The sequence below is a fragment of the Ictidomys tridecemlineatus genome, chromosome 5 (assembly GCF_052094955.1).
Source record: "Ictidomys tridecemlineatus isolate mIctTri1 chromosome 5, mIctTri1.hap1, whole genome shotgun sequence".
NCBI lineage: Eukaryota > Metazoa > Chordata > Mammalia > Rodentia > Sciuridae > Ictidomys > Ictidomys tridecemlineatus.
In genome coordinates, this window is record NC_135481.1 from 98,757,689 (window position 1) to 98,773,161 (window position 15,473).

General features: G+C 50.3%; 1 protein-coding gene across 4 annotated transcripts in view; it reads left to right on the top strand.

Moving 5' to 3' along the window:
- The window catches only part of Esrrb (estrogen related receptor beta), a 166,081-nt gene that overhangs the window by 50,501 nt on the left and 100,107 nt on the right, over positions 1-15,473 (top strand). Inside the window, exon 1 of one of the 4 annotated variants that reach the window (XM_005321261.5) lies at positions 13,495-13,846. The exons of the other annotated variants lie outside the window; for them this stretch is intronic. Coding sequence (XP_005321318.1) covers positions 13,797-13,846 — 50 coding nt within the window. The 5' untranslated portion in view covers positions 13,495-13,796. Of the gene's footprint in view, positions 1-13,494; positions 13,847-15,473 lie in introns of those variants that run through there. 4 annotated transcript variants of the gene reach the window in all.

Below are 15,473 nucleotides of genomic sequence, written 5' to 3' on the forward strand. Positions count from 1 at the left end.
CTATTAGAGGTTGCACCTCTCAACATTGTTGCAATGGGGATTAAGTTCCTAACAGATGAACCATAGAGAGGGACAGCAGAAACAACTGACCTTGTCTGTAGGAAGCGGGAAGCCCCGAAGATCAAGCAGGCAAGAGAGAGCCCACCCAGATGTGCAAACTTTTACACCACTGTGTTCTCAGAACATGATCCAGAGAAAGTCCCCGGCACTGACCCATTAGATTAACGGCTCCTCCCTTTCCAGGGCACAGAGGAGGGGTGTGGGGAGAGGAGGCAGGAGGCCACCTTTCTCTGGTTTCATTTGTTGAGCACCTCCCCAGGTCTACCTCTTGCAGATTGCTTTATCACAGTCTGTATTGTGACGATAATCAACTTAGATGATGAAGACTGTGCTGTGGCTCTGCCACTCTGGTCTCAGATCTGTAGTTACCCCACTACCTTTCTGGGTTGCTTCATACTGTCCAAGGACGTGTTTCATATCTCTTCATTTAATCTGCAAGCCCACCACCCTCCCAAGAAGGGACCCAGGAGGGTGGCAGAGGGTGGATTGCCTCTACTCCCACCTCTTCATCAGATTAGGTACTGCCTGCCTTTGACTAGGAGTTAGCAAGATCCGAGAGAGAATATCCAGGAAGGGCTCTTAAATGTCAGAACATCTTCTATGCATACATCTTAGGCATGACTTCTACCCTGCTTGGAGGTACTTCCTCCTGACTCCTCCTGCAGACCTTGGGCAGTGAATGAGCACAGTTGAGAAGCTGTGTCTCTGTGTTCGGCTCATCCAGACCGTCCTACGCTGAAGACCTCACAACACATCCCGGATGGCATGGTTGTCTAGTGTTGAGGCAGGTGAGGTCAGCGGCTCACATCTTCCTGTCTGGGCTCTTGTCTGATGCCACCCAAGGTGGTTGCATTGAGAGGTGCCTTGAGAAGGGAGGCTGGATAAGAGGGGGTGCTCAAGCTAGTCACACCCCTCTGCACAGCAGTGAGGCAAGGTGAGCTCAGGTGAGAGACTCAATCGCCCTTGTCTCTCTATTGCTTGCCAAAGGTCCTCTGCAGCAGAAAGGGTTAGTGTTTGGATTTTTACATATTGATGACTCTTCTTCCAAGATTAAGAGAGAGAAGAGGGGCTGGGGATGTGGCTCAAGCGGAAGCACGCTGGCCTGGCATGCGTGCGGCCCGGGTTCGATCCCCAGCACCACATACAAACAAAGATGTTGTGTCTGCCAATAACTAAAAAATAAATACTAAAATTCTCTCTCTCTCCCTCTCTCACTCTCTCTTAAAAAAAAATGGAGAGAGAGAAGAAATACATACATTGTCTGGGTGGGAGACAGGGGAATTGGAAGGATGATATTGGATTTCTGCGAAACTCCATGTCTGGATGACAAGGAAGACTCAAAACAGAGCTATGGCATCTCTCATGATGGTCCTGACCATGAGACCTTATCCTTGACATTATCTGAAGCTCTATGGCTCTCCAAGGTGGACCTGCTATTGGGTTTTATGGTCGGGGAGCACATGGGAAGTGGCAGAAGGTATGACCGGCCATGCTCCAGTCATATCTGGAAAGATACGCTTGACCCTCCATGGTCTGGAGATGGGATGGGTCAGAGAGGAGCACGTGATTAGCACTTGTATGGGTTGTCACCGGGAATAAGATCAGTCACTAGCTAATGACTCAGTTGCACTCTGCTCTTGGGCTGCTGAGCCTTGCCAAGTTTAAGTGCAGTGTAGACACTGGGCCTGTGGTAGTGGAGAGCATGGCTGTGGGTCAGGCTCCCTGTCCCCACAGCTGAGATCAGAACCTCACACTCGGGAAAAGAGGGGACACCTAGTAGGGTGACCACTTTGTATATATCAGACACACGCAAAGAGTGCCACAAACCATTTTGTAGACCAAGGACACATGAACAGAGAAGTACAGAGTGTCCAGGGTCATGCTGCTAATGCAGGATGGAAAAGGGTTTTGAATTCAGGTCTGCCACACTCCGAAGTCAGGTTCTTCTTTGCCAATATCAACATTCCTAGGAACGGCTCTTCATGACTGATTCGAAATCCACATGGACGTTGTGAGCCTGGTTGAGAACCACCAAGTCACACTACCCTGGATGATGAATGGGCTTGGTACTCATTATAAGTGTGTTGCCAGACACCGAAATGATGTTGCTTCATACTGAGTGACTGGTAAGGGACATTGACCTAAGAAGTAAGGGGTTAGGGCAGGATGGTTGCTGACCTTTACCCAAGGCCTCCTCTAACACGGCCCCAGGGGTGTCCAGAAGGGATGCTGTTCTAGGAATGGGTCTGATAGTTAGTAGTGATTCCTCCTTCCCTCCCTCCATCCCTTTTTCCTTCTTTCCTTCCTTTCCCGCCTTCTCTCCCTTCCCATCTTTCTCGCTATTTCTAAAGAACACTGATTTCAGAGATACCATTTAGATTTTCAAAGCACGCTCCAGGGAGACCTGGGCACTCTGTTGAGATGGTTCACGGGCTTCCTGGGGTGGGGGGGAGGATCACCAAGAATAGGATGGCCCTTTCTTCCCAGTGGCCTGAACCAGAACACCACTTTCTTGCTGCTGTAGGTATCCAGTGTCTATGAGCTTCCATCTGAAGAAGGACTATTTTGGCTCTTTCTAAAAGTCTGACAACCGTGGCTTTCAGATGATGCTTTTGCCATCCCATAGGCAAAACCACTTCGGCTTTGAATCCAAGAGACCTAGAGCTGTGAAGGAACTAAGTCTCTGTAAAGATCCTTCCTCTAGCACATCCTTTGATACTGGGAGCAAGAAGTGACTCTCCCTGCTTGAGTGGCGAGGTGAGTGAGGCTCCCAGGAAGAAAAGAAAATGTGTGTTGGTTGATGTTGGAAGAGACAGGAAAATAAAACCACCTGTACGTTCTGGTTGTGGCCTTGGTCATCGGAAAGTGAAGGAACAGGAGGTAATGAGCCCCCCGTGTTTTATTAGGGAATTTCTTCTTCCTTCAGAGGGGACTCCTCATTTCTTGGGTGCACACGCAGAAACCCTTTGAGGGCATCCAGCTGGCTTCAGAATCGCTGCCCATTTGAATCTGATCCAACTAAGCAAATTGGCCTTAATGGGGAAATTTTGCTTGGCAGTCGATGGTCTTCCTTTTCGTCACCTCCTCCTTCTCTTCCGGCTGCCCTTCACTTGGCCCAAGTCATAGAAAGTTAAAATAGACCCTCTGGCTTCGTCCCAGAGAATCCGTTGGTTTCCTCCCCAACATCACATTCTTTCTCACATTGTCCCCCTTCAGTGCTGAGAGCACACCTCCTTCCAACTTGAAAGGACTCTCCTGCTCCGAATGGACTTGCTGTGGACGTAGGAGGGGGATGGGTCTGACCCACAGGGCCTCTTACAAGTTGGGTGTGAGTAGGGACGTGTTCCCTCTGTTCTCCATTATGGTTAGCATCTCAAGCTAGCCCACAAAAATTCTCTTCCTTAGTCCTAAGGTGCTGCATTGGTGTGACATCTGTTGAGGTGACGTAGAGGAACCGACAGACAGTTTTGGGGTGAACTTGACTTGAGTTCTAATTCCAGATTGTCTTGTGGCCTCAAGACACTTTGCCTCAGAACTTCAGTTACCTCATCAGTCCATAAAAGGAGGACGATGGTACCCACCTTGGATGTGAGGCGAGCTTGGTTTTCTCCAAGGTGAGACTTTAGGCAAAACAATGCCAAGTGCCTAGCACTGAGCAGATGCTGGGGGGTGCTGGGGGTGCTGGCTTCCTCTTGACCCCGCCGTCTGCAGTCGTGAGTCTGAAGACTCGTGAGATAGTCGTATGCTACTCATGGAAAGGGGGTAGAAAATGAAAATGCTGTACTTTAGTAATTAAGCAAAAAACAGGGAAACCAACCACGTGATTGAAGAAGAAATAGAGCTGGTGTCTTTACTGCTAGTTGATAAAAGGCAGAATTATTCAGTTAGAGAAAGATGGAATAGCTGGGCAGATGATGCACAGGGGATTTCTAGACTCTTTTGGGGGCTTGGGGATGGTTATTGCTTATTTATTTGGGGGTGAGTTCTCTTTAAGATGAGCCAGGGAAATGTGAACTCTTGCCCTTTTGTATTTCTCAGAATCACCAACCCAGCTGGAGGGTAGGAAGAGACGGGAGTAAGTGGGCCCAAGGAAGGCAGGGTGTAGCTGCTGCACCTCAAGTACTTGACCCTCGGATTGGATCATTTTTAACAATCGTTCTCCCCGTACACCAAAGCTAAGCTAGTAACAATCACACAATGATAAATAATAACCATTATTTTCCTGATCTGTTGATCAATCCCAAACTGAACCATAAATGATTCAAAATGATGAAGAATAAATTTCAATTTTCTAGGTATTCAATTTCAGTAAAATTTGTCATGTGTGAACTAATGTTTGAATTTATCAACATTATATCTCACTGTTCCTCCTCTGTTTCACTGATTTCCATTTTAAGTGCAAACAGAATTTCCAAGTGGTAGCTGGGGGTGTAGCTCAGTGATGGAGCACTTGCCTAGTATGCATGAAGCCCTGGATTTGATTCCCCAGCACCACACACACACACACACACACGCACACGCATGCACACACATGATACACATACACACACACACATACGTACACACACACAAAGTAAAAAAATTCCAGGTGATCACATAGAACAGCCAGACTGAAGTAACTCAAGTTATTTGTCTTTAGAATCACTACACTAGCATTGTATATTTGAGTCTACTGTTTTTTTTGGGGGGGGGAGGGGGGAAGAGGGGAAAGTACCAGGGATTGAACTCAGGGGCGTGCAACCATTGAGCCACATCCCCCCCCCCATTTTGTATTTTATTTAGAGACAGGGTCTCACTGAGTTGCTTAGTGCCTTGCTTTTTCTGAGACTGGCTTTGAACTTGCAATCCTCCTGCCTTAGCCTACCAACCATTAGATTACAGGGTGTGCCACCACGCCTTGCTGAGTCTACTATTTGAACACAGAGATATGTAGAATTGCAGGGTCTGAGACTGGAAATGTGCCCTAAGAGAACTTGAATGATTCTGAGCTATTGCGAATTTACTTTTGAAACGAGCATGTAGCTTGTGTGTCTGTGTTTGTGTATGTATGTGTGACTTGATCACTTTTCTATGAGGGATGTAATGTATATTTAAGAATAGGTAATAAAGAGATGGACCAGTGGTGCCCACATGCTGGTCTGTTCCCACCTCCCTGCCTGTGAGATACCACCAGCTGCAGAAAAAAAAAGAAAAAGAAAAAGAAAATATTAGTTGCCCCCCCATCCCCAAATCATTCCTGCTTCTTCTTCTAACAAAAGTGGATTTATTTGTTATTAAATATCAATATGCCCTGGAAAATTAAAGCCCTCCTCTTCCTTCAGGGAGTGAACACATTCTAAGCCAATCATGGCGGGCCATTGCTCTTTTGACAGTGATTGGTTTGGGGTGAGCATGTGACTGGATTCTGGCCAATAAGTGAGAGTAAATCTTTTGGGGTTGGGTGGGGTGGGGGTGGGGGTTTCTGGGAAAGATCTTCCTCAGGACTGAATGCAAATCAAAGCAAACAAGCACATAAAAAATAAGCTGGAGAAATAAGGAGTGATGTTTCCTCAACATAAAGGCTCACCTGCGTTCATCCGCTTCCTGGGTTTGGACAATGGGGTGAGGAAGTGATGCCTGAGGCCACAAGAACCACCCTTCAGCCATGACAAGACAAGCTGAGGGCACACACTGATAAGCTGCAGATGGCCCAACAAAAAGATGAACCTCTGTCCCTGGAATGTTTGCCACATGAGATAATAGACTGGTGCCCTGCAAGCCACGGTCACTTGAGGTGCCTGTTGCTTGAAGCCAAAGCTGGTTGGAGTGACCCTTGGATGTATGTGGGTGAGGGCAAGGTGGTCACTTAGGGCAGCAATGTCTCTCAGGGCAGAGAAAACCAGGGGAAGGAGACCACGATGGGTACGTGCCTCTAGGCTATGGCAGGAGAGGAAAGGGGGTCAGGGCAGAGAGCTGCTGTTGGCCTCGGATGCCACCATCCAACTGAACATCTTGCCACCTGACATGGGACCAGAATTCTGGGTGGTGGTTGAAAGGAGACTGCAGGGTCCCTATGGGCCTTTGTAAGGAAGTGACTCTGTAGCTAGCGTGGTGACCACTAGTAATCCATCAGCCATTGAACTCCTTCAACCCCCTCCCTGGGGACAGCAAATAATAAATTGGTTTAAAGGAGAGGGAGTGGGTGGCCCTGGGCCACTTGCTTCAGTTCTGGTTTTCTAGAAAGCAGAGCCATGAGCCAGGCCTTAAAAGGCAGACATTCTAGGAAGGAGCAGGCCCAAAGAATGGAGGGGAGTGAAGGAGGGGACATGAATGGAAGAGAGGCCACCTGCTGCCACCTAACCTCCAACCTCCAGGAGACTCTGCGGCCTGTTCCACAGGCGTGTCTTTTCTGGAAGGCGTCCAAAGAAATCTCGCCATGAAGCAGCGTACAGAGGAGAGATGAGGGGGGCAACCTGGGGGCCTCCCCTTGAACTTCAGCAGGCCTGGTCTCAGGCACCAGGAGTGGGGCGCTGACAAACGGAAAGCAGGGTGCGGCCAGGAAACCTGGGACGGCACAGCCATCTGTCAGTGACAGGGTCTGCACCCGGATATTTGTCCTCTGGTGGGCCTGGACGACCATCCCTCCCTGTGGGGCTCACTTGGATGCCAGCATCCCTTTGACACCTTCTCCTTTCTTCCACCCCTCTCCGCATCACCCTTCCAGGATGCTTTCAAAACAAGTCCCCTAGGGCTGAGTGCAAGCCTCCATCTGTGCCTTCTGTCGGCGAGAGTAAAGAGGAATTATGGCTGCTCCCTGCTCTGCTGGGCCTGGTGGAATTACCCCAAAGCAGTGTTTATCATGCCACTGAGCTGGACGCCTGTGTTTAATGTGCTATCTGCTCTGACCCCAGGTGTCTCTCTGCATCACTGCTCTGCCACCAGCGAGCCTACAGTCGGTGGCTCGGCCGAGGGTCATTGCTGACAAGTGTATTACCGGTGTTTATCCATATTAAATCTTGTATCCGTGGCTGCCTTTTACCCATTTTTCTAAATTCTCTCTGGTTCCTCAGCAGTTTCCCTTCCTGCCTGGTCTTGCCCTTCTTGGAAAGGAGAACCCTACTATGTCAGGAGTTCCACTGCGGCCTCGTGTTCCAGTCGCCTAGGAAGAATAAAGATGTTACAGAAGGTCCTGCTACGGACCTGGAGCCTTCATCTGGGATTGGTACTGATCCATCCATAATTACATCATTCAGGGGGGTGGGGAGCTCACCGGTGGGACTGGTTTAATTACAACATACATCTGTGAAGGTAGTGGCTGGCCAGCACTTTTCTCATGTAAGAACATAGTTAAAAGCTATCATCTTAATCATGTTTTATATAGGTACAGCACTTTGCACTTTATACAATGTCTCCACTGGATTTTCCCTAAAGGGTAAAACTCTTCTTTATTTTTTCACTTTACAAAACATTTTATTGGAGCAAATATAAAACGCATTTTATTCTGAAAAAAATAATTCAGAAGTTCTGCCTTCGTGTAGCCATTAGGAAATAAAAATATGCTTGAAGATCCCCAGTTTTTAATTTTGTGTCATTAATGCTAAGGAGACACGCTCAGTCAACAGTATTCTTTCTTCCCACCTGATACCAACCCTTACACAGTAAGTGGTGCCTTAGAATTGATTTTCCAAAAGCTTTATGTGTTTTAGGGTCTATTTAAGATAGCTATTCTTGAGGATAGAAATGTAGATGGGGGCATAATCTGCAAGTTTGCAAAACAAACCATTCCTTCTGTCTGCAGCCATGGTTGGCCATGGGATTTTTGCAGTTAAAACTATCATCAGCCAAAGAGAAGCTTTTTCTTTGACCAATGATCAGACTCCAGAAACAAATTGCTTGTACTACTATGTCAAGCCAACTATGTTTTATGCTTAAATTGATGCCAAAGTCACAAGAAATTGGATGATAAATTAATATGTGACACAGACAAAAATAAGGTCAAGTTTCTTTGTTATAAGAAAAGAAAACCACAATCCACTGTAATGGAAAATATTTAATTAGATCATTCATTCAGTCAATAGCTAGCTGTTCAGTGCCTCTTGGCTACCAGGTACTAGCAAAGCACGGTGCTCCTTCTTGCTCTTCTTCCTCTTCCTCCTCCTCCCTCATTCTCCTTCCTCTCTCTCCCTTCCCCCTCTCTCTTTGTGCTCCTTCTCCTCCTCTTTTTCCCCCTCCAGAAACTTGGCAGGGGACGATGCTATTAACAGTCAAGATGTTCTCCTATCCTCCTGGTGAGTAGGAGCAAAAAGATCTTTGTTTCCAGGGAGTGACAGATCTCACTTTGCTGGTCCTCTAACCTGCCATCTTACTGCAGCTGCCATCCTGGGTAGGGCTTGCAGGAAGAAGGCATCTTTGTGGCGTGCAGGGAACTTTAACAGACGACTTGGCTGGTGGGTCCAAATGGGATCTTGAGGTGTGGACAAAATAAATCATGGAGCTTTGAAATACCTGGAAGTTATTTCAAGATCCCTGGCAGGGATCTCAGATAATGAAATGGATGACGGCGGTGGTGGGAGGGAACCCAAGCGTTTATCCACTCAAGACGACCCCTCGTATTTTATTTGGTGTTGTGGTGGCAGTGCTAATAGGACATGAGCCTTCTTGCCCCAATAATGGCCCATTACTGTTTCAGGAAAAGCCATCATGTTTCCGCAGCATTTATCTGTCAGCAGGAGACTATTATGGAGGACAAACTCACATTGTATTAGCGTTATCAGTTAATTATGATCCTTGGGATGAGTGCCAGCCAATGGGCTGGCAGTCTGCTGACCACCACTCAGGGATATAACTCTACACCCTAAATTCAAGCATGTGAGAAAACAGCGGGTCCACAGAGTTGTATAGACAGGGACATTCCCCAGGCCTAGAGCCCATGGAGCATTGTCCCCAGAGATGCTCAGGTTAGGCTCACTGTGTGGGCCAGGCCCACCTTAGTCATCGTGGACTGTCAATGGATGGCCTTCCTGGACTTGGGGTGGAACAGAAGCCAGCTTGGTGTGCGAGGCAGACAGTCCCACGGACGCATCCCCCCATCCTTGGGCTGGTGGTAAGAAGTGGCTTCCTACCTTGGGTGTTCTCAATGGCCTCATTCCCACCTGGAAACTTGGGGAGGGGTGGAGAGTGGGAATGGTGTAACCAGAAAACGTGCTCCCACATCCACTGAACTGAGGGAGTGGAGAGGGCAGACTGGCAGACACGCCTGGTGGGTCTTATTCACTGATGAGGTCAGCAGGTCCTTTGCTCTGCTGAGGACCAAAACTGGGTCCACCAACTCCTGCTGAGCTCTCTGGCTTGAAGGATGCAAAAATCCTCCTCGTGTTGTTGGTTCCTGAGATGCCCGTGGAAGGAGAGAGTTTGAGAACTAGAGAGCCAATACTTGCTGCTGCCTTTTTTTTTCTGGTGTGTGCAAAAATAACTGGTGTCAGAGGAGGCTGCCTCCAGGGAGGGGAGAGAGAACAAAAGCCTGTCTCGGTGAAGGGGGGAGGTGTTCACCAGGCCCCTGGCTAGAGGTGCCGTGCTGGGTCAGCTACACGGGTCATGGAAAGATGGGTCTGGATCCAGGTGCAGGCATCAGGCAGCCGCTCTCAGGACTCAGTCAGCCCATGATGGGCAGGGGTTGGTCATAGTGGATCCATGTGCCTATGACCTTCTAGGTGTCTGTGGTCCCTAGGGAACCATGGGCTTGAGGAACAGAGTGGTCTGTGCTGCGTGTGATCATGTTTCCTAATAACCTGTCGTGGGGTCACTGCACATGGCAGGGCAACACATTATGACACTGGTCTCCACCTACCAGCACCTCCTTTTTTCCTCCCAGGGGACCATAGGGAAGACGTGGATAGATGCCCTTGCCCTCACTATCTCCCAGGTGAAGCATGACTTGACTGGGACTATTCTCCTTTGGTTTCATAGTCTTTAGGAAAGAGCTTGAACTTGGGGAAGGAGGAGGTGGGAAAGAGAAGACACCTGTCTACAGAGATTTAGAAGTTGAATAAGTAGAAATTCAGGGAACACAGATGGCCTGCTTTGACACTGTATTCGCGGCATGACCTTGAGTAGGACACTTGACCACACAGGGAAAGGTGCAAATTTCTTGATTGGTCAGTTCTAAATACAGGTGTCCTTTGATTCACCATGGCGATGTGTCCCTATGAAACCATCATAAGCTGAAAGTGTCAGACACACCCAGCTCATCAAACATCATAGCTGAGCAGTACAGCAAACTTGACTATTGTCTTCCCTCTCAGTCCTGTGGCCAACCAAGAGCTGCCACTGCCCAGCATCTCGAGGGAGCACTGCACTGCATCTCTCTAGCCTGGGAAAGGATCCAAATTCAAAATGCAAACTATGATTTCTTCTGAATTCATATGGTTTTTGCACCATCCCAAAGTTAAAAAGATGATGTCAAACAATGTAAGTTGAGGACCCTCTGTAATACTCTGATCCTCTCCTGGCTGTTCTGTTCTATGAGTGCAATGAATATCTATTTTAAATGAGTTTTTCACAAAAACAAAGTGAGTGGCTGTCACCTTACACCCTCTTCCATCAGTGTCTAATGCTATTTTTCCTATGCCCTTTGGTCTGTCTTGCCTACCTGAGGCACCAGGAGTACAGCACAAGTAAAGGGGCGGCTCAGAGCTGTTGCTAGGGATGCATTCCTAGTAGCTCCCACAGCAGGTGGACAGAGGAAGCAGGAAACCATGATGAGTTGAGTGCATGTCAAGCTTGAAAGAAGCCAAGAGCTCTGCCTGCCCATCTCTGCCCCCTACACGCCTTTACTTTCTGGAGAAGAGATGACCTTGGCAAGGTCACATCCAGGAGTCCGGGATCAGATCCCAGGGTCCTCAGCACAATCCTGCACTGTGACCCCTCCAGCCAGAGGTGTTGCCCTGGTTTGGGGAAGGAATCCCAGCCGCCTTGGTGAGCTGGTGGAGGACAGGCTGGGGAGAGACTGGTCCCATGCATGGAGTGTGACCTGGCCAAGTTTGCCTGGAGTGTGACCTGGCCAAGTTTGTCTGGAATGTCACAGGAGAAGCCTGGGCCTGCTAATTTGGATCATGTCACCAGGGTGCCTAGGTCTGCTGGTCATCTCTCCCCTAGCCCAGTGGAGGCTCATTCTTGTCAGTGGAGCTAAGGACAAAGATCTGGGCCCCAGGGTTAGAGCAGGGCATGGCTGGCTGGGCATAGGCCTGAGGAGGACCCCAACCACCAGTGACCTCTTCTCCAGCCTCCTTCACCCCAAGCATCTGTGAACCCACTGCTTCAGGCTGTGCAATGGTCTTTTTTTTTTTTTTTTTTTTCATATTCTAAAGAGGTCTTTATCTTCACTGGGTGTGCTCTGTCTCCAAGGAGTAACTGACCCCATACGACTTGTCAGGGGCTAAGTCCCTTCTCCGGCCACAGCCTGTCCCTCAGCTGGCTGTGGTATCAACTCCAACCTGCTAGTTTCATGGCTGGAAAAGCAGAATCTTTATCCAACAACTGCTGTGCATTAGGTGCTGTTCGGTGCAGGGAATTCTCCAATGCACAAAACAGTCAGTCCCTATGGGGCTCACAGTCCAGCAGGGTGCATGGAACAGAGGGATCACTAATGCCAATGTACATGTGAGTGTAAACTGCAATCAACAACCTGAAGAGCAGAAAGTTCTAGAAAGAGGGTGGAGGGTGTTTCTAGGTGACAGGTGCCAAAGGCTATGGCTTGAGGGAGTGTGACACAGTCTATGGAAAAATGCAACGAGACCCACAGAAACCTTTCCATGAGGCCTTCTTTGTAGCCCAAACTGGGACCTCATTGCTAACTGCAACAAGGGAACATTGGATGTCATTTTACAAAGTGCCACCTGGCTGCTGGGTGCTAGAACGGACTTTTGAGGGGCAGAAAGGACATAGAAAGTGGTCACTGAGACCTTGGCAAGAGACGGGAGTCATGTAGAAAAGCCAGGTAAGGTAAAGCACCTTCCCACCCCTCTTTCTAACAAAGTACTCGTGTTGGGGGAAAAAAATCTGAGGCCGCTGGGGGTCTGCTGACAGAGTAGACATCTCCATCCATCTCTCGGTGAGATGCCTTCCTGAGCCTGGAGCAGGGAGAGTCCCACGCATTCCTTCACTTCAACATGTATGAAAAATCTCAGTTCCCTTCGCAGCCCACTCGGGCACACATTTATCCAAGTCGAAGATCATCTGTGACACTGCTCCCATTCCCCAACCCCTCCCCAAGTGACCAGCCCCTCCTGGGGCTTCCCACAACCCTCTCTCCCTGCTTTATTCCTGAAATGCACGGACACTGCCTGCAGTTACCATCCATTTAGACATTATTTTGATGATAAAATTATGTCTTTCCCCCTACCGCTCATTGTCTCCTGTAGAATATAGGAGAATAAGGTGGTGGTCTCTCCTGAGGGCTTCCCCCGCCCCCTTTTAAATAATTCTCTACCTACTCCTCTCCCCTCACTCATTTGAATCATCAAATTGATTATTATCTCTGTGGCAGGCACATCTCAAAAGATGAAAAGCCCCACAAGAAGGGTTGGGGCTTGACTTATAGCTCATTTTGGTTCAGTGGCAGCCCATAATATTCTGGTTTGTGGCGGGAGCAGCGGAGGGGGATGCAGGTGTGTTCCTAGCTGGGGATTCAGGTGTGTATCTGAAAGTGTCTAGTTGTGCCTGGGAGTGGATGTGGCAGGTTAGGTTGGGGGATTTAACCACAATGGCATTTTCCTAAGCAGACAGGGATTTATGTGCGGGCGCCTGTGCTCCGGCACATCACAGAGAATTGCCAAAGAGTAGAAGCCTCACTTTTCACATCCAGAGAGCATTTTATGATTGCGCCCTGCTTCCTGCCCTAAGGTCAGCGGTTCTGAATTGCCTGGCCCCGGTGTGATAGGAGCCCGGAAGGGCGTCCGTTCCCCTCCTCCTCTAGGGCTGGGGCTCACCTGCCCGCCTGACCCTTTGTACATTTGGGCACCAGATACGAGGTTCGAGGCTGTGAATTTCGAAGGCACTGGCGTCTTCTCCTTGGTGCGTGGGCGGAGAAATGTGACTCATTTTTAATTTGGAAAACAAATCCATTCCAAGAGGCAGAGAGGTGAGTTTGCTAGGCCGGCCAGTTAAAAGAAAGGGACGGTGGGGACGGGGGCATGGAGGCAACAACTCTCCCCCCACCCCAGTCCCACCAGATAGTTTTTTTTTTTTTTTCCTCCTTTACTGCAAGAGGGAAAGCCTTGGGGCTCTAAAATCCAGTCCTCCTGCTCCTCAGGAGGTGGGGACTTTGCACGTCCGCGCGAGCGTCTTATTCCATTGAAGTCGCTCTGGCTGGCCCCCCTCCCCCCACCCAGCTTGATTCTGTCACTTTAAGTCCAGCCCCTGAGAGATAGCCAATCGGAGCCAAACCATACATCAGTCTCTCAGCCTTAAAGCTACAGTAGGGTTAGTGGGCTGCAAGTGTCGGGTGCCCCAGCCTTCTCCACGGCTTCGCATCCCCTCTACCCGCTCGCTCGCAGCGTGCGGATGAGTGGGAGCGCGGGGCTGTGCGCGCACAGCTCTCGGCCTCCCGCTCCCCGGCCGCGGCCGCTTCCTCCCACTCTGCCTTCTCCCGCTCATTGTGCCCCTGACCGGACCCGCACCTCGCCGGTGCCCTTCACTCGTCTTCCGCGTGACTTCCCCGCCGCCTTTCTCGACCTCCTGGGAATGCTAAAACGGGACTGATGGACGTGTCCGAACTCTGCATCCCGGACCCCCTCGGCTACCACAACCAGTAGGTGCCCTGTTATTCGGTCGGTCTGTGTGTTCATCCATCCGCCCGCCCGGCTGTCTCTGTCCTGGGTGTCGCAGTTCCTCTCCTACACATTCTTGAAGTGGCAGGGACTTCTGGGGGGGACCCGGGGGACGTAGGAGGGGGAAAGCCGCACTCTTCCTGGGTTTCTCTTTCAGGCTTAAACCCGCCGCTAACTTTTCCCGCATCCCCTTTGACGAACCCTCACTTTTGGCAAGAGTAGCGCTTTCTCATCACTCTCTGATCTTGTTCCATGGTGACAAAATATTTTTTGAGTTTCTGTGAAGGGGAGGCGGAAGCCCAGAACAGGTGCAGGGACGTGGCCGCTAGGATGTTCTGTCCCGTGCGTGAAAGCCTCCCCGCGGTGCTTTGATTTTTATTTCCATCCTGGGGACCAAACATGATTTCCGCAAGGGAGGAAAAAAAAATCGAACGTGCCGCGACAGCTTGGAAACGCAGGAGGCCAGTGGCGCGCTCACCCTGCGGTCCCAGTGGGGCGCCCCGAGGGTGCGCACGAGACGGCGGTTCCAAGGAGCCCCGGGGTGCGACGGCGCGGTCCCGGGCACACGCCGCCGCAAGGCCTGTATCCCGCCAGGAGTGGGTAGCGGGGTCGGCACTGAAACCCGGCAAAGTTAGTTCAAGGTTTGGGAGTAGGCTGGACCCGCGGACAGCTTGATTTCTCTGCCCTCGGCCGCTCGGCGCTCACCGCGCCAGAACCTTAGGTTGTTCTAGAGTCTCGGACGGCTGCTGGCCGCTGCTTCCAGGGAACGCAGCTCCCCAGCACCCGAGCGACGATGGTAAAGTGGAGAACTGAGTCCCACCAGCGGCGGTGCCTGCCCCCGCGTCCTGCCCGCGCTCTCCCGGGTTGCACGCTATAGCCACCCGCGCTTTCCCTCCCCGCGCCCTCCGAGGTCGCTACCCTTCCTGCCAAAGCACCTGCCTGGCTCTCGGCTCCCGCGCTCCGTGTCCCATTGCGCCTGGGGCTAGGGTCCCCGCATCTGGGTGTGCGCGCTTGCAGAGGGGTCCCTCGGATGGCTTAAAAATAAAGACGAAAATAAAAGATGAAAACTCTAGATCCTCACGGACAGCTTTCCTGCGAAACTTTGGGCTCTTCCTCCAGTTTTCCAAAGCAAACTCAACTATCGCTGTTTCTTTGGTGCTACCATCTTTTCATTTTTGTACCATTCGTCCCCTGCCCCCAGCAACCCCTGCCAAAGAACCACGACTGTATCTCTGAAATAAATGCCCCGGACTATGTGGGGCTCCAGGAAGGGCCTAACCCCGCACCTCGAAGCGCAGATTACTTCCACCCGCGCTGGGCCACGCTGTGGCAGAGGAAGCAACTTCACAGCCGCATCATGTGTTGATGACCAGACTGTCCCGACCCCATGCTGACCTTTTCAGTTTTAGGATTTCCCCCGGCAGAGAGTCCTTTAGATGCCACAAGAATTTTGACTGTGTCGGAAGAAGACATGGGGCTGCGAGATGAGGGGAATCCTTGATTGTAACGGAGTCTGATTCCCATAAAGGGGCTTTTCATTCTCCTTAAAGGTTACACTGATCCCAGCTTGGGGGGGTGGGGGGGGTGGTGTCAGATCCTGCCTTGCAC